Source organism: Hyperoodon ampullatus (assembly GCF_949752795.1).
Source record: "Hyperoodon ampullatus genome assembly, chromosome: 14".
Taxonomy (NCBI): domain Eukaryota; kingdom Metazoa; phylum Chordata; class Mammalia; order Artiodactyla; family Ziphiidae; genus Hyperoodon; species Hyperoodon ampullatus.
The window spans coordinates 756,383-776,548 of NC_136927.1; the positions used below are offsets into that span (position 1 = coordinate 756,383).

General features: G+C 55.6%; 1 protein-coding gene across 1 annotated transcript in view; it reads right to left on the reverse strand.

Moving 5' to 3' along the window:
• ADAP1 (ArfGAP with dual PH domains 1) overlaps window positions 1–20,166 on the reverse strand; it is a gene marked incomplete at both ends in the record, with an annotated part of 63,764 nt that overhangs the window by 31,373 nt on the left and 12,225 nt on the right. Inside the window, one exon of the mRNA XM_079718326.1 lies at window positions 1,739–1,869. Coding sequence (XP_079574452.1) covers window positions 1,739–1,869 — 131 coding nt within the window. The remainder of the gene's footprint in view (window positions 1–1,738; window positions 1,870–20,166) is intronic.

A 20,166-nucleotide genomic window follows, 5' to 3' on the forward strand; every position in this document is an offset into this window, starting at 1 on the left:
GCCCGGCCCACAGCCAGGGCTGAGCTCCCCGCATCACGGCCGCCCTCCCGGGAGCGGGCCTGGCTCAGGCAGGCTCAGAACCCCCAGCCAACCACCAGCCCAGGGACTCAAGGGCAGAGTGAGGGGAGGACCGGAGCCCGGAGGCCCGGCAGGCCCCCTTCCACACCGACCCGCCCCACCTTGGGGCGGGGGTCCAGCGCCCTGCAGGCCAAGCCCTTCCAGCCCCTCGAGGTCACCTCTGTTTTAATGGCGGAGAACAGGGGCAGACGACAGAAACGGGATGAAGGCCCCCCTCAGCTCCCAGCACCCCCGTCCCACATCTGCACCCCTGGCACCAGCCCGGCCTCTCTTCGGACCTTCTCACGAGCGTTCGCAGGTGGAAACCAGAGCTTTCCTGGTGGCACCCGTGTCCAGGACCCTCTCCCTCTCTCCTCACAAGGCATCACACCCTGCGGGGCGTCAAGGCAGCCTCCGCCTCCACTGTCTGACCACTGGAGTGAGGGTGCCTCCAGCCACATGTGTGAATGTTCCACGTGCACAGGGCGGCTTTGTTACCTGCAGACTGACTTGGCACGAAGGCCTGGGTAGGCCCGGGACTCTGCACTTCTAACGAGCTCTGGGGAGGCTGCTGCTACCAAGGCTACGTGGACAGCAGCAAACTGCTACTCCCGGAAGCAGGGGGAGTGCACGGGGAACACCCAGCCTTGGATCCCCCGGCCCTGAGGCAGCCACCAGCCAGGGAACTCCTTCTCTCACTGGGTGGGCGTGGACACCACGCCCCCTGAACCCTTGACCCTGGAGTCAAATTTGAGGAGTTAGGGGCCTGCCCTTCGGCTCCCACCCATCTCCCTGCAGCCTCTGTCAGGGGTCAGGCCCCACCTGGGCAGCCTCCACAGCCACAGCCCTCTGTCTGGAACTCGCTACCCGAGGCTGTGCCCTGTTCTCACCTTCAGTCAGGCTGTGGGGCCCTGTCTGCCACCCCGGCCCAAGTCACCACCCCCTGCCCACCAGCAACCTGCATGTCCCCCTCTCTAAGGCCTTCTCCAGGGGCCAGCCACTCGCCAGGCCCCCCAGAGCAATTGTGCAATGAACACGGGTCAGGTGGATGGGTGGATGGGTGGGTGGATGGATGGGTGGATGGGTGGGTGGGTGGATGGGTGGATGGGTGGGTGGATGGGTGGATGGGTGGGTGGGTGGGTGGGTGGGTGGGTGGATGGGTGGACGGATGGTTCAGTGAAGGGCTTGACTTTTGTTACCTTCTGTGACTCTCCGTAAGGTTAGCAATAAAACCCTAACAAGGGGGCCTGTCCCATTGCACAGCTGCTCCATGCTGTGTTCCCTGAGCACCAGAATGTCCCAGGTGTGGGAAATGGGACCAAAGCCACAGGAGCCGCCCACGGAGCGGAGTCAATAGCCTCCTGCACTCGCTCGCTCATTCATTCACTCTGCAGCTGCCGCAAGAGGGAGGCAGGGAGAGTCAGTCCTGGCACTGGATGCACAGGGCGGGGGCAGCGGCCCAGGAGGGCCGAGGTCCAGCTGCTGGCCCCTTGGCCTCCCGACACTTGTGGATGGTCTCCCCGCAGCCTGGGATCCCTGACAGCCCAGGCCCCCTTGGGACACCAGAGATGGAGCGACCTCCAAGGTGTCATGACCCAGAGGGTGGGGCCGAGGTCACCCAGGGGCAACGGGACAGGCCTGTGTCCCCTCCTCCCCACCTGGCACCCCTGCTTGGCCTTACCTCCACTTGGGCATCCTCCCAGGCGTCCAGGCGGACGGACTTCACCTTGCTGACCTGAGGGATGTTCCGGTGAATTCCAGAGCAGCTCAGACAGATGAACACCCCTAGGGTGTATGAGGCCCAGTCAGGATCTGGAAGACAAGGCCAGACGTTCAGGGGTCGCTGACCCCGAGGGTCCCCCAGAGGGGACAGAATACTGGACCAGGGCCCACAGGGCTGGAAGGCCCCCTCCCTTTCTGGCCTTGGTCTCGTCTGTGCAATGGGAGGCCGGCCAGGAGACCAGGTTCACAGGCTCTGGGGGCCCAGAGTGGGGGTCCCTGCCCCCCGCACAGAGGAGCAGCCCCACCCCATCATCCTAGCTGCTCCTGGGGACCGAGGGGACCTTGAGTGGACCACAGTAGCGCGGGAGACACTGGGGCAACGTGCTGATGAGAACCCAAGATCAGCACCCGTCCGGCAGGCGTGACCAGGACACGCCAACACGTGTCACGTCCTGCAGTTGAGGCAACGGAAAAAGCAGAATGTGGCGAGGGCGGGGCTGTGGAGGCCCAACTGTGTCCATACTTTGAGAGGTTTGGAATTTTTCAACTGAACAGCGGCACCGTGGACAGCGAGGAACGTGATGCTTGTTCAGTTGGGCAGAGGGTAAATGGGTGCTGGCGCCCGAGTCCCCAGTTCATCCCCATCTGTGCGTCCACGTGGTAACTGCGTGACAGGCTGGGCCGCGGAAAGGAGTCCTACAGAGGAGGCTTTCTCTGGAGAGGACGGGTCGTCCAGTAAAGGCTTCCGTCTCTCAGGGAAGCTTCTGGATCGGACTGATCTAAATCAAGATGCCCAGTGGCTCCCAGCCGAGGGCCACCAGCTTGAGCAGGCTTCCCTGGGAGCCCTTGGGGGGCTGGTCTGCACCCAGCCCCTAAACTAGCAAACACCCCCCACGCCCGTGTGAGAGCACAGCACTGAGCCCACCCTGCGGTCACTGCCACCCGAGGGGCCCGGGAGCCCACAGACCCGGGGGTCGCTGGGATCAGCACATGGATGCCCCAGCCCCAGGTCAGAAGGGTACTTTCTTCTGTGATAAGACAAGGCTGGGGGACTTCCCTGGTGGTCCAGTGGTAAAGAATCTGCCTTACAGTGCAGGGGACGCGGGTTCGATCCCTGGTCAGGGAACTAAGATTGCACGTGCTGCAGGGCAACTAAGCCCGCGTGCCGCAACTACAGAGACCGTGTGCCCTGGAGCCTGTGCGCCACAACTAGAGAAGAGAAAACCTGCGTGCCGCAACTAGAGAGAAGCTGGCGCACCACAACGAAGAGCCTGTGTGCCGCAACTAAGACCGGACTCAGCCAAAAATAAATTAAAAAAAAAAAAGAAAGACAAGGCTGGGAGGTGGCTGTACCCATGGTGGGGGCCGGCCCAGGCCCCCCTCCCTGAGGACACAGCCCTGCACCTCCCTTCAGGGACCCCCAAGAACCCACCCTGGTGCCAGAGGGTCAGAGCTCTCCTCAGAGACCAAACACCAGCCACAGGCCCACGCAGCACGCGCACGCGTGTGCGTGTGTGTGTGGTCCGTAGGGGTGGCAGGCACCTCTGGCTCCTGGGTCAAGACCCCTCCAGCCCGGGGCCCTGGGCCCCAGACACACCACCCTGCCTGTCTGGGGAATGAAGGGTCAGCTCGCAGACACAGGGGCCCAGGCGGCTGGCGGGATGGGCAGGCGAGCTCGGGGGAAGGAAAAGCCCCGTTCTGGCACTCACGGCCCAGCTCACAGCCATCCAGTCCCGAGGCCGCACGGGGTGTGACCGCTCTAGGGTCTCGTGGAAGAAACTGGAAGACAGGGAGGTAGGTCTCCGGCCCGCGACACACAGTCTAGGTGGCACGTGGAACAGCGAAGCTTCGGGAGCCAAAAGGCCGTGTCATCCCGAGGGCCCCAGCCTCTCGGCAGACTCTCCACGGGGGGCTGCGGGCACCGGTGAGCCCGGCCTCCTAATGAGGGATGCTGGCCGCTCACGGGGTCGGGGGCTCGGCTGCAGCTGGGCGGCGGCGGAGGGGCTGCCCTGGCCAGGGACGCAGAGGCAGGCGCTCTTGAGGCCTCCGGGGGCCCCTGCCCTGCCTCCCCCCCCTGCATGGGGCTGGCTGACAGCGGTGGATCCCAACCGGGGCCAGCACAGGTCGGGGCAGCCCAGAGACCCGGGGGCCTCGGGCCTCACCCCAGCTCAGAAGGGCTGTGAGCGGAGGGGCCCCTCCGCCCTCCTGACTCCCACAGCCTCGCGCCCTGCTGCCCTGCGTCCCCCTGGCCAAGCCTCTGCCCGCTGGGCACACAGATGCTCATCACGTCAACTCTCTGTGCGGAGCCTTGGGGACCTCTCCTCCGCCCCGGCACCCCCGCCCCAGCTCACACGTCCCCCCCGGGCCTCCCCGGCCACGGCCAGGACCCACGCACCCCTCGCGACGCCTCTCGCTCCCCGGTGTCGGCCCGTCCTGGCACTTAGGTCCCTGTTCACCACGGGCTGTCTCGGTCCCCAGAACGTACGTGTGTGGGGGGCCTGCAAGCTCCCTCCCGCTGCCCCAGGGTGACCGCTGGGGGGACGCCGGGGAGAGGCCACCACCCGCTGCCCTGAATGTGACCTGGGGAGGTACTCTGGTGGCAAGGGCTTGGCAGCGGCCACAAGCCGGGCCCCCGATGTACTGGGGTGCACGGGTGTGTGAGGACCCTGGTGGGTGGGCACGGGGGGCTTGGGTAGGGAGGAGGCCGCATGCCCCAGCTCTGAGCCTCTGGGGAGGGGTCAGCAGGAAACACTGGGGGCCAGGGAGCCCCAGAAGACCTCCAGCCCAAGGGCTCTTGGACAGAAGACCCCCACTCGTGACCAGTTTTCACTAGCTCGTGGGCGGCGGAAAACGTGCGTCTGCAGGAACCGACGTGCTACATCAGCCCTTTATCTTCAAGACGTGCTTCCCCACGTGTGTCACTTTCAAGAAACCGCTTGGCTGCTGCAAAGAGGACCCAGGAGAGCACCCACCTGGGGTCCCCCTGCCAGGCCCCAGCCCAGCCTGCCCCGCGGCCCACCAAGTGCATCCACGTTCCCCCACCCACCGCCAGGTCCAGCAGCGGTGCCTTCCCTGCAGAAGTGAGGAAATCCGGACGGAAAGCTAGCAGGTCCGAGAGCAAGTGAACGGAGAAGACAGGCACCCGGGGCCCAAGCAGGGTGGCCGCTGCATGTCCCGTGGTGCAGGAAACCACTTGCGATGGGGACGGGGACAGGGCCGCTAGAAAATTGAACCGGGGCAGGGGGAGGGGCTGTGGCACCCCTGCCTGAGCTCCTGGCACCCGGCCGCTCACCGGGACCCTGGAGGACTCCCGGCTGAACCCCATGGCCCCGTCACACCCGCCTGCCAAATGCCGGGTCCCCCGCCCCCCCGCCATGCCGGGCTGTGCGTCCCGAGGCCGCTGACAGCACAGTTCTGGGCACAGAGGTTCCCTGCCCGGTGGCCACCACAGCCCGGCCGGTCCAGCCGCACCGCTCGTCCTGGGGGTTCCAGGGGCTGCTCCAGCTCGGCCCACCCTGGCCCGGCCCCCAGCACCTGCCGGCTCACCAGCGTCTGCCCCTCCGCGGGGTCACGGCGCCAACACTTCCCAGCCTCGCCTGCAGCTCGGCTTGGCCGCGGGACCCGAGTCTGGCCAGTGAAGCGTGAGCAGGGGGACCCACATGCCCCCAGGCCCAGCCGACAGCCACCCCCACCCACCGCCGTGCTCCGGGCCCATCCTGGGCTGATGGGGGACTCAGGGGCCGGGGCGGAGGGAAGAGCCGGGCCCCTGAGTCACTGCCTGGAGGACAGAGGCCCGGAGAGGGGGGGGACGGACACTGCCGAGGGGACAGCTGTGAGGACAAGTCAGGTCCCAGAGACGTGGGGCTGTCTGTTCAGCAGGGAGTCTGTCTGCCCGTCCCCTATGGCGTCCTGAGGCCCTAAGTCCCAGCGCCCGGGATCTGCATCAACAGACGTGTGCCGGGCAGGCACCGCGGCTTCCAGGGAAGAACGCGCTGCAGGGAGCGGCGATGTCCCAGGGGTTGTGAAGAAAGACTGAAGTGAGGTCCCGGGGGGCAGTCCCAACCTCACCCCCCGCGCTCCGTCCTCCCCAGGGACGGCAGGTCCCGGAGCCCGGGGCAGGCGGCACCGCTCCGGGCTTCTCCTTCTTCCTCTGTGTGGTGGGACGATGGCAGCTGCTTGGAGGGTGACGGGTGAACGAGCCCCTGGGAAGGCCCCGGTGCAGGGGAGCCTCCCTGTGCGCAGCTCGGTGACGCTGCTGGGTTCTGCTCTGAGCAGGGACCTTGGCTCTGGCCCCCCTCACACCCTTTGTCTACTGAAGTGGAAATTCTGAGATTGGCTGAACAAGGGCCACCAGAAGCTCCAGCCCCGCCACGGGGCCAGGACCGGTGCCCTCGCGCCCCCATCCTCTCACACAGGCTCCAGCAGGAGGCTGTCTGTCCCCTATCCCGGAAGCCCTGTTTACAGGACACTTTAGCAGGGACTGGACTGGCAAACGACGGCCCTCAGGCCTGGTCTCGTAAAGTTTTACAAACCATGGGCGCTCAGCCATGCCCATCATTTACATTCTCCTCACGGTTGCTTCTGTGGCGCAGAGACAGAGCTGAGTGGTTGTCACAGAGAACGTGTGGCCCACAAAGCCTAAAACAGTCACTCTCTGGCCCTTTACGTCTGCCAAGCTCTGCTCTAGAAGGAAAAATAGGTGTGACACAGAGAGCAGCCCAAGGAAGCAGGTGATTAGAACTGATGCCTCAAGGCCACCGCCCACACCGTCCATGTCTGATCACAGATACCAAAGTTCAAGGAGAGGCTAGACTCGCCCAGTGTCATGCGACCGGCACAGGGACCCACTGTGTAAATTTAAAGCTGTCTGACCCCCACCCGCCCGCCTGCCCAGTATGTGTGTGAGGGTGTGCACACGTGTGTGCCCACAGACACAACCTGGGCAGCCTCCTTCCAAAGAGGGCTCACAGAAGTTTAAAATTAAGGAATGGAGACCCTAAGCCTTTCATATAACAGTAAGAAGACAAGACACGGCGAAATCAAGTGTTGGGGGCAGGGGCAACAGAAAGTTGTCACTTGAAGAGCAGGAAGTTGGTGCCTTTTTAAAAAGCTATGGTGTCAAAAGAAAGCTGGAGCAGCAATTCTCATATCAGACAAAATAGACTTTAAAATAAAGACAATTACAAGAGACAAATAAGAACACTACATAATGATCAAGGGATCAATCCAAGAAGAAGATATAACAATTGTAAATATTTATGCACCCAACACAGGAGCACCTCAATACATAAGGCAAATACTAACAGCCATAAAAGGGGAAATCGACAGTAACACATTCATAGTAGGGGACTTCAACACCCCACTTTCACCAATGGACAGATCATCCAAAATGAAAATAAATAAGGAAACACAAGCTTTAAATGATACATTAAACATGATGGACTTAATTGATATTTATAGGACATTCCATCCAAAAACAACAGAATACACATTTTTCTCAAGTGCTCATGGAACATTCTCCAGGATAGATCATATCTTGGGTCACAAATCAAGCCTTGGTAAATTTAAGAAAACTGAAATTGTATCAAGTATCTTTTCCGACCACAATGCTATGAGACTAGATATCAATTACAGGAAAAGATCTGTAAAAAATACAAACACATGGAGGCTAAACAATACACTACTTAATAACGAAGTGATCACTGAAGAAATCAAAGAGGAAATAAAAAAATACCTAGAGACAAACGACAATGGAGACATGACGACCCAAAATCTATGGGATGCAGCAAAAGCAGTTCCAAGAGGGAAGTTTATAGCAATACAATCCCACCTTAAGAAACAGGAAACATCTCGAGTAAACAACCTGACCCTGCACCTAAAGCAATTAGAGAAAGAAGAACAAAAAACCCCCAAAGTTAGCAGAAGGAAAGCAATCATAAAGATCAGATCAGAAATAAATGAAAAAGAAATGAAGGAAACAATAGCAAAGATCAATAAAACTAAAAGCTGGTTCTTTGAGAAGATAAACAAAATTGATAAACCATTAGCCAGACTCATCAAGAAAAAAGGGAGAAGACTCAAATCAATAGAATTAGAAATGAAAAAGGAGAAGTAACAACCGACACTGCAGAAATACAAAGGATCAAGAGAGATTACTACAAGCAACTCTATGCCAATATAATGGACAACCTGGAAGAAACGGACAAATTCTTAGAAATACACAACCTGCCAAGACTGAATCAGGAAGACATAGAAAATATGAACAGACCAATCACAAGCACTGAAATTGAAACTGTGATTACAAATCTTCCAACAAACAAAAGCCCAGGACCAACCAGATGGCTTCACAGGCGAATTCTATCAAACATTTAGAGAAGAGCTAACACCTATCCTTCTCAAACTCTTCCAAAATATAGCAGAGGGAGGAACACTCCCAAACTCATTCTACGAGGCCACCATCACCCTGATACCAAAACCAGACAAGGATGTCACAAAGAAAGAAAACTACAGGCCAATATCACTGATGAACGTAGATGCAAAAATCCTCAACAAAATACTAGCAAACAGAATCCAACAGCACATTAAAAGGATCATACACCAGGATCAAGTGGGGTTTATTCCAGGAATGCCAGGATTCTTCAATATACGCAAATCAATCAAGGTGACACACCATATTAACAAATTGAAGGAGAAAAACCATATGATCATCTCAATAGATGCAGAGAAAGCTTTCGACAAAATTCAACACCCATTTATGATAAAAACCCTGCAGAAAGTAGGCATAGAGGGAATTTCCTCAACATAATAAAGGCCATATATGACAAACCCACAGCCAACATTGTCCTCAATGGTGAAAAACTGAAACCATTTCCACTAAGATCAGGAACAAGACAAGGCTGCCCACTCTCACCACTCTTATTCAACCTAGTTTTGGAAGTTTTAGCCACAGCAATCAGAGAAGAAAAGGAAATAAAAGGAATCCAAATTGGAAAAGAAGAAGTAAAGCTGTCACTGTTTGCAGATGACATGATATTATACACAGAGAATCCTAAAGATGCTACCAGAAAACTACTAGAGCTAATCAACGAATTTGGTAAAGTAGCAAGATACAAAATTAATGCACAGAAATCTCTGGCATTCCTGTACACTAATGATGAAAAATCTGAAAGTGAAATCAAGAAAACACTCCCATTTACCATTGCAACAAAAAGAATAAAATATCTAGGAATAAACCTACCTAAGGAGACAAAAGACCTGTATGCAGAAAATCATAAGACACTGATGAAAGAAATTAAAGATGATACAAATAGATGGAGAGATATACCATGTTCCAGGATTGGAAGAATCAACATTGTGAAAATGACTCTACTACCCAAAGCAATCTACAGATTCAATGCAATCCCTATCAAACTACCACTGGCATTTTTCACAGAACTAGAACAAAAAATTTCAAAATTTGTATGGAAACACAAAAGACCCCGAATAGCCAAAGCAATCTTGAGAAAGAAAAACGGAGCTGGAGGAATCAGGCTCCCTGACTTCAGACTATACTACAAAGCTACAGTAATCAAGACAGTATGGTACTGGCACAAAAACAGAAATACAGATCAATGGAACAGATAGAAAGCCCAGAGATAAACCCACGCACATATGGTCACCTTATCTTTGATAAAGGAGGCAGGAATGTACAGTGGAGAAAGGACAGCCTCTTCAATAAGTGGTGCTGGGAAAACTGGACAGGGACATGTAAAAGTAGGAGATTAGATCACTCCCTAACACCATACACAAAAATAAGCTCAAAATGGACTAAAGACCTAAATGGAAGGCCAGAAACTATCAAACTCTTAGGGGAAAAACATAGGCAGAACACTCTATAACATAAATCACAGCAAGATCCTTTCTGACCCACCGCCTAGAGAAATGGAAATAAAAACAAAAACAAACACATGGGACCTAATGAAACTTCAAAGCTTTTGCACAGCAAAGGAAACCATAAACAAGATGAAAAGACAACCCTCAGAATGGGAGAAAATATTTGCAAATGAAGCAACTGACAAAGGATTAATCTCCAAAATTTACAAGCAGCTCATGCAGCTCAATAACAAAAAAACAAACAACCCAATCCAAAAATGGGCAGAAGACCTAAATAGACATTTCTCCAGAGAAGATACACAGATTGCCAACAAACACATGAAAGAATGCTCAACATCATTAATCATTAGAGAAATGCAAATCAAAACTACAATGAGATATCATCTCACACCGTCATCAAAAAATCTAGAAACAATAAATGCTGGAGAGGGTGTGGAGAAAAGGGAACACTCTTGCACTGCTGGTGGGAATGTGAACTGGTACAGCCACTATGGAGAACAGTATGGAGGTTCCTTAAAAAACTACAAATAGAACTACCACCTGACCCAGCAATCCCACTACTGGGCATATACCCTGAGAAGACCATAATTCAAAAAGAGTAATGTACCAAAATGTTCATTGCAGCTCTATTCACAATAGCCCGGAGATGGAAACAACCTAAGTGTCCATCATCCGATGAATGGATAAAGAAGATGTGGCACATATATACAATGGAATATTACTCAGCCACAAAAAGAAACGAAATTGAGCTATTTGTAATGAGGTGGATGGACCTAGAGTCTGTCATACAGAGTGAAGTAAGTCAGAAGGAGAAAGACAAATACCGTATGCTAACACATATATATGGAATTTAAGGGGAAAAAATGTCATGAATAACCTAGGGGTAAAACAGGAGTAAAGACACAGACCTACTTGAGAATGGACTTGAGGATATGGGGAGGGGGAAGGGTAAGCTGTGACAAAGCGAGAGAGAGGCATGGACATATATACACTACCAAACGTAAGGTAGATAGCTAGTGGGAAGCAGCCGCATAGCACAGGGAGATCAGCTCGGTGCTTTGTGACCGCCTGGAGGGGTGGGATAGGGAGGGTGGGAGGGAGGGAGACGCAAGAGGGAAGGGATATGGGAACAGACGTATATGTATAACTGATTCACTTTGTTTATAAAGCAGAAAGTAATACACCATTGTGAAGCAATTATACTCCAATAAAGTTGTAAAAAAAATAAATTAAAAAAAAAAAAGCTATGGTGATAAGACACTGTCACACATTCACTAGTAAGGGCAAAATTTACAAGACTGGTACCACCCGGTGTGGATGAGAGTGCAGAGCATGGGGTTCTCAGACACTGCCAGCAGGAGTATAAATTGGTTCAACCCACCCTGGAAAATGGTTTGCAGTTGCTTACGTAATTAAACATATATCTCTCCTATAACCCCGCAATTCTACTCCTCGGTATTTACCCAAGAGAAATGAAAATATGTCCATAAAAATTCGCACATCCGACTGTATGTAAAAAGTACAAAGACTGCAACCAACAGGGGTTCATACCAAGAATGCAAGGCTGCCGTAAAATCTGAAAATCAATCGGTGTGATTCACCATATTTGCAGATTAAGAAAGAAAAGCCATAAGATCGTCTCAATAGATGCAGAAAAAGCATCTGATGAAATGTAACACCCTGATAAAACTCCTCAGAAAACTAGGAATAGAGGGGAACTTCCCTAACTTGATAAAGGGCATCTGTGAAATACCTACAGCGGACATCATACTCAACGGAGAAAGGCTGAGTGCTTCCCCGCTAAGACGGGAACTAGACAGGAACATCTGGTCTCTTCACTTCTATTCAACACTACCCTGGAGTGAACACTGGACGTCTAGGGTAGGGGGGGATGTGAAGAATGGAGAGTGATGGCATTTCTTTTTGGAATAAAATGAAAATGTTTTTAAATTGACTGTGGTGACAGTAGCCCAACTCTGTGAGTACACGAAAAACCACTGAATTGTTCACTTCAAATGGGTGAATTGTATGGTATATAAATTATATCTCAATAAAGCTATTTAAAATTTTAGGGGCTTCCCTGGTGGCACAGGGTTGAGAGTCCGCCTGCTGATGCAGGGGACACGGGTTTGTGCCCCGGTCCGGGAGGATCCCACATGCCGCGGAGCGGCTGGGCCCGTGAGCCATGGCCGCTGAGGCTGCGCGTCCAGAGCCTGTGCTCCGCAACGGGAGAGGCCACAACAGTGAGAGGCTCGCGTACCGGAAAAAAAAAAAAAAAAAAAAAGAACTATTCAAACTCAGTAAGAAAACAAACAACCCAATTACAAGAACAGGCAAAAGAAGACGTCAAATAAGCACAAGGCGGATGCTCCCCATCTTACATCGTTGGGGAAGCAGGGCTGACTGCGCTGGGCCCGCGGGGGCTTGTGGGGTGACGGCGGATACTTCTCCCATATTCCAAAGGGGTGCGTTTTATCCTCTGTAAGTCACACCTCAATAAAAGTGAATTTAAGATTTAAGAAAGATGTTCGTGTCTACAACCCCAGACCTGTCCCAACAGACTGGAGAAGCAGGAGTCAGGGCCTCCGCCCCCTGCGTCCTGCCCTGAAGGGTGGGCAGGCACCTGCTTCCTCTCGAGGGGTGCGTCCCCCAGAGTGATGGCCAGCTGGCGCCCGGGGGCCACATGGGCCGATCCAGAGGCCTGGTCTGTCCTGGGTGTCCTCCAGATCCTCACACCTGTAACGGTGTCCTCGGGAGTCAGCGCCTGCCGCCCGGCCTCCTGCCGGTTCCTTCAGCCGCCGTAACAGCTCTACGGCCTCATCACACTCACTGCGCAATGACTGACCACGTTACCCTGCCGCTCCTCACCACTCCCTCTGAGGCTGTATCCTGTCGTTAGTCCAATTCTACACAATAAGGCCAAAAAAGCCCAGAGAGGGTCAGGCAGTGCCTGAGGTCACACAGCAGCAAAGCTGGGATCAGACGGCAGGCACTTGTCTCCCACCCTCCACCCCAGAACCACCTTCCTGGTTCAAAGAAGGTGGGTGCGAGGACGTGTACGGGTGGCCGGCGCCCACGGGGGCCCCAGCCCAGCATCCAGGCTGGTGAGGAAGCCTGTCCATCATCTCGGGAGGTGACTCTCCCGCTGCCCCCTCCTGGGCCTCCCCCAGGGGCTGGTGGGGAAAGGCAAGAAGATGGTTTGAAACAGGTTTGAAGCAGGAGGCGGCGTGACCCCAAGCCCAGCCTGCGCACCGCAGTTTGGGAAGCCCACAGTCCCCGCCTGGGGGAGTCCCCCCAACCCTGCCGTCATGCATGGCACCACGGCAAGGCCACCAGTAGAGGAGAGGCCTGCCTCTGCTCGGGGGAGGCACCGGCTGCTCCCTGCCTGCCCAGCGCACAGTGGGCCTGCAGTGCCCCCGACGCACGGGTCACCCATGGCTGGGCTGAGTGCTTGTCTGTCCTCTGCCCCTGCAAATTGCTGCAAAAATCCTAAAGGCAGTGAGAAGGGCACCGTCCAGGGCCTGCCAGCCCAGCCCACAGACCACCTGCTGCTCTCAGGACTCACCGTCCCCGGAGGGCCGGTCAAGCAGCACATGCCAGGAACGGCACCCCTGGGCGCTGGGCCTTTGGGCCCCGGGAGGGCTTTCCAATCAAGAGCCCCTACTTTAAGGAAGTGTTCAGACCCTGGGAGGCGAGTTCTGGGGGTGACTCTGAGAAACAGTTTAAGGTCCCTGGGGTCAGGCAGAGTGACTGCCCCCCAAAGCCCCCAAAGCAGTACGTGGAGACCAGTGGGGTGTGCAGGCCCCTCGCCGTGGCCCTGCAGGCAGCTCCAGGGCAGTCTCCTGTGTGTCCCTCTGGTTGGTTAATGGATTAACTCTTCCTGCACTATGCCTGCACTTCAGCTAATCGGTGATTCACTTGACCCCAGCCCCTCCCTCTTCCCGACAAAAGTCTCTCAGCACATCTCGGGCAGGAGGGCCGCCCTGGCCTGTCCACTGGGGATGCCGACCCTGAGGCCAAGGACCTCCGGGGTGGGCGCGTGTGCACGCGTGCAGCAGGGGCGATGAGGGGCCGGATAAGGGCTGGCAGGAGGTCCCCAAGGGAGCGGGTGGGTGACCTTCAGCTTTCCTAGTGGACAGGCTGTTCCCGCAGGCTTCCCTCCCAAGCCGCTGGGGCACAGCCAGGTCCACCCCATCTGCACAAGCCCCCCTCCCGCATCAGGGCCAGGAGACAGGCACAGGGCTGGGGTGTCCGTGTATATGCGAAAGCCCCACACTCCTGAGCTCAGAGCCCCTGGGGTGGAAGGGGGCCCACGGCGGGAGGAGAGCTGGTCGGGGTACCCCAGCACCAGGACCCCCTTAGTCCCAGGCAGGAGGGCCCCACACCTGGTCCGGGCTCCACTCTGGCTGCACCCCGTCCCAGCGGGGCAAAAGGGGCTGCCGAGCCGTCCAGAGCCTGCCCTGCCCCTCTCTGTCCACTTCTGAGCACCCAGGGCTCAGGGATCCCTTGCCCAATGGCCTGGGCCACGGGGTGGCCAAGGGCATGGGCTGGTGTGGGTGGAGTGCGTGGGGCCCCGCAATAAGAGGGGGCAGGAGAGGGGCCAGGCCGGAGTCTCCACGTGCACTCCTGCCCCGGCCCCTCAAGTGCTTCTCCAGGCTCCTGCCGCACCCTCTCTGAATCGGGGCGACCGGGCCTGCCGCCCAGCAGCCTGCTCCAGGCCGCCAGCTTCCGCCTGGCTCCTCTCCCGTCTCCTGCCCTCCCCCTGCCCCCGCTCTGCCCGGCTTTCTCCTAGGGCGCTCGGAGTGACTCAGCCCCGACTATTTCCGTCTCCCGGACCGAGGCCAGGTGAGACACGTCCTGGGGCTGAGCCACCAAGAGCAGGTGTGTCCCTCAGCCAAGGCCCAGCAGGGGGAGGAGGGTGTGTAGTGGGACCTGTCAACGGAACGGTGGGTCTGGCCGAACGCTGTGGCCCGGCTCCAGGGACCTCGGTCCCCGCAAGGCAGAGGCCCAGCAGTGAGGAGGGCCGAGTCCTGGTGGGCAGAGCCAGGCAACTGGCTCTGGGCAGAGGTCCCAGTGGCCGCCTAGGGGCCCACAGCCTGTGCCCACGGCCCGTCACAGGTACTCCTCTGCTGGGGCCGGCCTTCGCCTCAATCCGGGTCCCGCGCCCCGTTTCCTCTGTTGGCACTTCCCAACACACAGTGCAGCCTGGGGTGTGTTTATCCTCTGTCTCCCGCTGGAATCTAAGCTCTGGGAGGGCAGGCAATTGGCTTCTGTGCCTGGTGGTTCCCGTCACCAAAGATGGCGCCCGGCATACAGCAGGCGCTCAGCGAATACCTGTGGTTCACACCTTCTCCTCCCTCCCCGCCCGGTGCCCAGTCCACTGAGAGGCGAGCACGGGACCCAGCCTTGCTCAGCCTCCCCTCCTGAGCCCTCCCCACCTGCCTGGCCTCGTCCCCTCTTCTCTCCCGCACCGTCCTTCCCCAGCTCTCCCGTCACTCCGGCCAGCGCCACGCACACGGCCAAAGTCCCTCTCTTGGCCCCGAGGTGCCTTCCAGACGCCCCCCATCCCTCTCATCCCCACCGCTCCACCATCCCCATCGCAGACCCCGCTGGCCTCCATGGCACCGACCCCATCCTTCCTGGACCAGGCAGCCTCTGGCCAGGCCGCCTGCCTCCCAGGGGTCCTCCTGCCTTCCAGGCCGTGTGCATACCCCTCCCCGCCAGACACCCTCCCGGCATCTCATCTGGTCTCTTGGCTGTGAAAACTGTACTTTGAGCTAGACGGAGGTGGCGGTCACACAACCTGGGGATGTTCTAAATGCCACTGAATTGTTCACTTTTAATGGCCAATTTTATGCTATGTGAATTTCACCTCAATTAAGAAAAAGGAAAAGAAAAGGAAACAGTGACACCCAAACAGTCATACCCCTCCGGCTATTTTCTGCCCGTCTCTACCTCTGCCCTCTTTCCCCCAGGACCGTCCCGGTGCCGGGCTCGTGCCTCCACTCCAGGTCTGTCGCGGCCTCTAAACCAGCCCCTGGTCCCCAGCCCACCTCCCCAGGGCCGGCCCCAGCCAGCGACGGCGCCTCACCCTTCCTTGAGCCTCGGCTAAAAGCCGGGGCGCCCTTGTCCCGCCCTGCCCTTCACCCCCATGCCCCGTTTGCCAGCAAGTCCTGCTCCTCAGACTTCAAAATGTATCCAGGACTTGATCATTTCCCACCACACCACTGTCACCTCTGGCCTGGAGGATTCCGGAGCATCCGAACAGTCTACCTGCTTCCATCTCGCTTCCCCGCCTCAGACCCTCCCTCCCGGAGGCCCCGCCTGCGCCCCAGGCCGCCTCTAAGCTCATGCCTCCTGCTCTGGGCACACCGGCCTCTCAGCTTCTCCCTCCACCAAGCCAGGCTCACGGCCGGCCCGGGGCCGGGGCCACGGCAGCTGGCGGGCCCACCCGCCTCCAGGGGAGCCACACCCCCCCGGGGGGGTACGCCGATGACCCTGGTGCCGGCGGTTACCCACCCGTCCCCTCGTCACATCCCAGTAACACCCTCCTCCCAGTGGCCCCCACCCAGACCCCAGCCGCACCCCGGGCCACACCCTCACCCTGTCACCGCAGAGGCCGCCCGCTCCCACTCAGGGGCCCTGTTGCGACCCGCCTGCCCTGCACCTCGAGAGCACAGACCCCGAGTCTCCACCACCCTCCCTCTGCTGCACACCGCGGGCCACCTCTCACCCACCGAGGTCTCGCCCAGGGGGGCCCCACGCGCAGGGAAGGGCCCGGCCACGTACAGGTGCGCAGGGTGACCCAGGACCACGCATCACGGGGACATCCTCGTGATGGGAGGCCAGGGCCCCCCTTCCCGGGGCTTCCCGCATCAGAGCCGCTGCTTCACCCTCTCCTCCCCGCCCACCCCCCCACCTCACGCCGGGGGACAGAGGCGCCCCCGCCGCCTCCTGTGCTCTCCTGGTCCTGCCTGTGTCCACGGAGGTCTCGGCTCCTTTCACAGGGTGACTCCAGGCACTGCCGCCAGCTCCCACCATCCCGCCCCGCCAGCCAGCAACCCCTGAGCTGCCCCGCCAGGGGTCAGGTTCAGTTTGCTCTCTTCTCTGACCCCCTCGCACGCAGGCGTCCCCTCCCCTTTGTTAACAGCTGTCTTCACGGGGGTCTCCACCCTCCCCGGTGGCCCCTCCCCATCTCCTCTGCTGGCTCCGCTCCTGCAGGGAGTGCTCAGTGCCCACACCTGTCCTCCATCTCCCCTCCCCCGGGACCCCAAAATGTGGATCAGGCTGCTCCCCACCAAACCCGCCCCAAACCCGTCATTAGACGAGGTGACCCTTGCACAAGGTGACCCCACGCTTCCCCTGTTGTCCCAGAGCCTCCCTGCATTCAACCCCCCGCCTCCAGCTCCCTAAAGAGGCCAGGCCTGGACCCAGGCATCTGGGCAGCTGCTCCGAGAGTCCAGAACACTCCTCCTCCAGATTCCTGCAGGCCCAGCTCCTTTTCGCAATGCAGGCCCCGACGGCCCATCATCTTCCCTGACCACTCTTGATGCGGCAGCCAGCAGTGGTCACCACTGCACTAGCCACCCTCTGCCTGTCCCGTCTCTGCATGGGGTCACTTGCTCATCATCCATCTCCCCCACAGAATGCAGACACATGAGCAAACAGCCCGGGCGACGGCACAGGACAAGGCGCTCCTGCACATGCATGGGATGGAGTAAGGGGGCACCCGCACCGGAGTCCGGGGTGGGCAGCCAACTGAAGGCTTGGCGCTCACAGGCCTCTGGGTCCATGGGCAGAGCCGCGCAGCCACGAGCCACCTCTGCAAAGTGGCAGGATGCCGCGGACCAGGGTCGGGGGCCAGGTGAGACTGGCTCACTGCTGTCCACCTCTGGGGCTGGAGGGAGTGCCCATCCCGGAGAAGATTCTGGGAAGATGGCTAGGTAGGAAGCACCAGAAATCTCTCTCCCCACCTGGAAAACAGCGGTACTGGCAGAATCTGACTGAGGTAACAATTTTTGAACTCCAGAGCCTGTTGAAGTCTTACAACTTCCAGGGGAGAACTTGGACATAAATTGCAGTTAATTCTGCTCAATTTTAGCTCTGAGCACAGCAGGCCGCTGGGCACGTGTCCTAGGTGCAGCTGGCACTCAGTTTGCAGGAGCCAGGGTGAAGAAGGACCTTGTCCCTCCAATGTCCGGGATCTGTGCTCTGATTGCTGCTTCTGACCACAGACTGCAGAGTAAAGGGGGAGGCAGCCTTTGCTGCAGCCCAAGACCTCCGAAAGACTTAAAGGGCCAGCACCAGCTTTCCCCCTTCATTTGTGCTTTTCCCCTTTGGGGAGCCACTCATTAAAGACTAGGACATTCAGAAACAACTGCATATATGAGGAAAACTAGAAAGTGACCACGCATGACCAGAGAAAGGCTTAGAAAAGACCTGAGAAGACATTAAATTCACTCCTCAGGCTGACCCACAGCACAGACACAGCCTATAGCAGCCAGGGGAAAACAACAATTACAAACTAATGGCAAGCCCTGCGGACGGGGCAGAGGTACCGTATCATCAGATTCCAATGCCCAGTGTCCAACAAACAACACAAGGCACACAAAGAAACAGGGGAGGACGGCCTATCCAACGGGAAAAATAACTGAACAGAATGCGTCCCTGAAAAGGACTTAATGGCAAGTATACTAGACAAAGATTTTATAGCACAGCCGTAACTATGCTCAAAGAACAACAGGAATATGCGGAGAAAGTCAAGAAAACAATGCATTAACATAAACAAAGTAGAAATATCGACAAAGAGATAGTAAGCTAAAAAGAAATAAACAGACAAAAAACCTGGAGCTAAAAGTACCGCTGAAATGAAAAATTCACTAGAGAGATTCAAAGGCAGATATGAGCAGGCAGAAGGAAGAACCAGTGCATGTGAAGATACGAGCATAGAAATTATTGAGGCTGGGGAGAAAGAGAAAAGATTGAATAAAAGTGAGCAGTGCCTAAAGAACCTGTGGGACTTGATGAAACAGAGCAACATAGGCATTACAGGAGTCCCAGAGGAGAAGAGGCAGAGAAAGAAACATGCAGAGAGAATATGTGAAGAAATACTCCCTGAAGACATCACAAATTTGATGAGAGACATGAATCTAAACATCCAAGAAGCTCAACAAACTACAAGGAAGATGAACTCAAAGAGGCCCAGACTGAGAAACATTATAATCAAACTCTCAAGACACAAAGAATCTTGAAAGCATCAAAAGAGAAGCAACCTGTCACATACGAGGGATCCTCGAATAGATAACGAGCAGACTTCTCACGAGAAATGCTGGAGGCATAAGACAGCCAATATATTCAAAGTGTTCAAGGCAGGGTGGGGGGGACCTCTTAACAAAGAATCCTCTATCCAAGCAAAACTGTCCTTCAAGAGTAAGGGGGAGAGAATTCCCTGGTGGTTCGGAGGTTAGGACTCCGCGCTCTCACTGCCGAGGGCCCAGGTTCAATCCCTGGTTGGGGAACTAAGATCCCACAAGTCATGCAGTGCGGCCAAAAAAAAAGAAAGTACGGGGGAAATGAGGACATTCCCAGATAAACAAGAGCTGAGGGAGTTCGTGACCACTAGGACCACCTGCAAGAAATGCCCAGGGAGTCCTGTAGGTGAAATGAAGGAACACTAGATGGTACCTCAAAGCCATGTGGAGAAACAAAGATCTCAATAAAGGTAAATATGTGGGCTATTAGACAAGCCAGTATTGCTGTAACAATGGTTCGTAACTTTTTGTTATCTACATGATTTAAGATACTAATACTTTTAAAGGAAAAAACATAAATGTAAAAGCTGGCATTACCGTAACTCTGGGTTGTGACTCCAAACCTTGTTTTTTACATAATTTAGGAGATAGTGCATTTAAAATAATTAGTGGTTTATGTTTTAGGGCACACAATGTATAAAGATATCGTTTTGAGACATCAACAACTGAAAGAGGTGGAGACGGAGCTATAAAAAAGCAAAGATTTTGTATCTTATTAAAGTTAAGCTGCTATAAATTCAAATCAGAATGCTATAACTTTAGAATGTTAAATGTAATTCCCATGGTAACCACAAAGAAAACAGTTATAGAATACACACAAAAAGAAGTTAAGAAAAAAATATTTCACTAAAAAAATAAACAAAAAATATGACAGGAATGCAGGAAATAAGGGACAAAAAAATCTACAGGGCATATAGAAAACAAATAGTACAATGACAGAAGTAAGTCCCTCGTCATCAGTAACTACTGTAAATGTAAATGTATTAAACTCCCAATCAAAAGAGAGATTGCCAGAATGGCTAAAAACACATCATCCAGCTGTATCCTTTCTCCAGGAGACTCACTTGAGATCCAAAGTCACAAACAGGTTGAAACTAAAAGGATAGAAAAAGATACTCCATGCAAACAGTAAACAAGTTAGAGGAAGAGTGGCTACACAAAACAGACTTTAAATCACAAAAGGCTACAAGAAACAAAGAAAGAC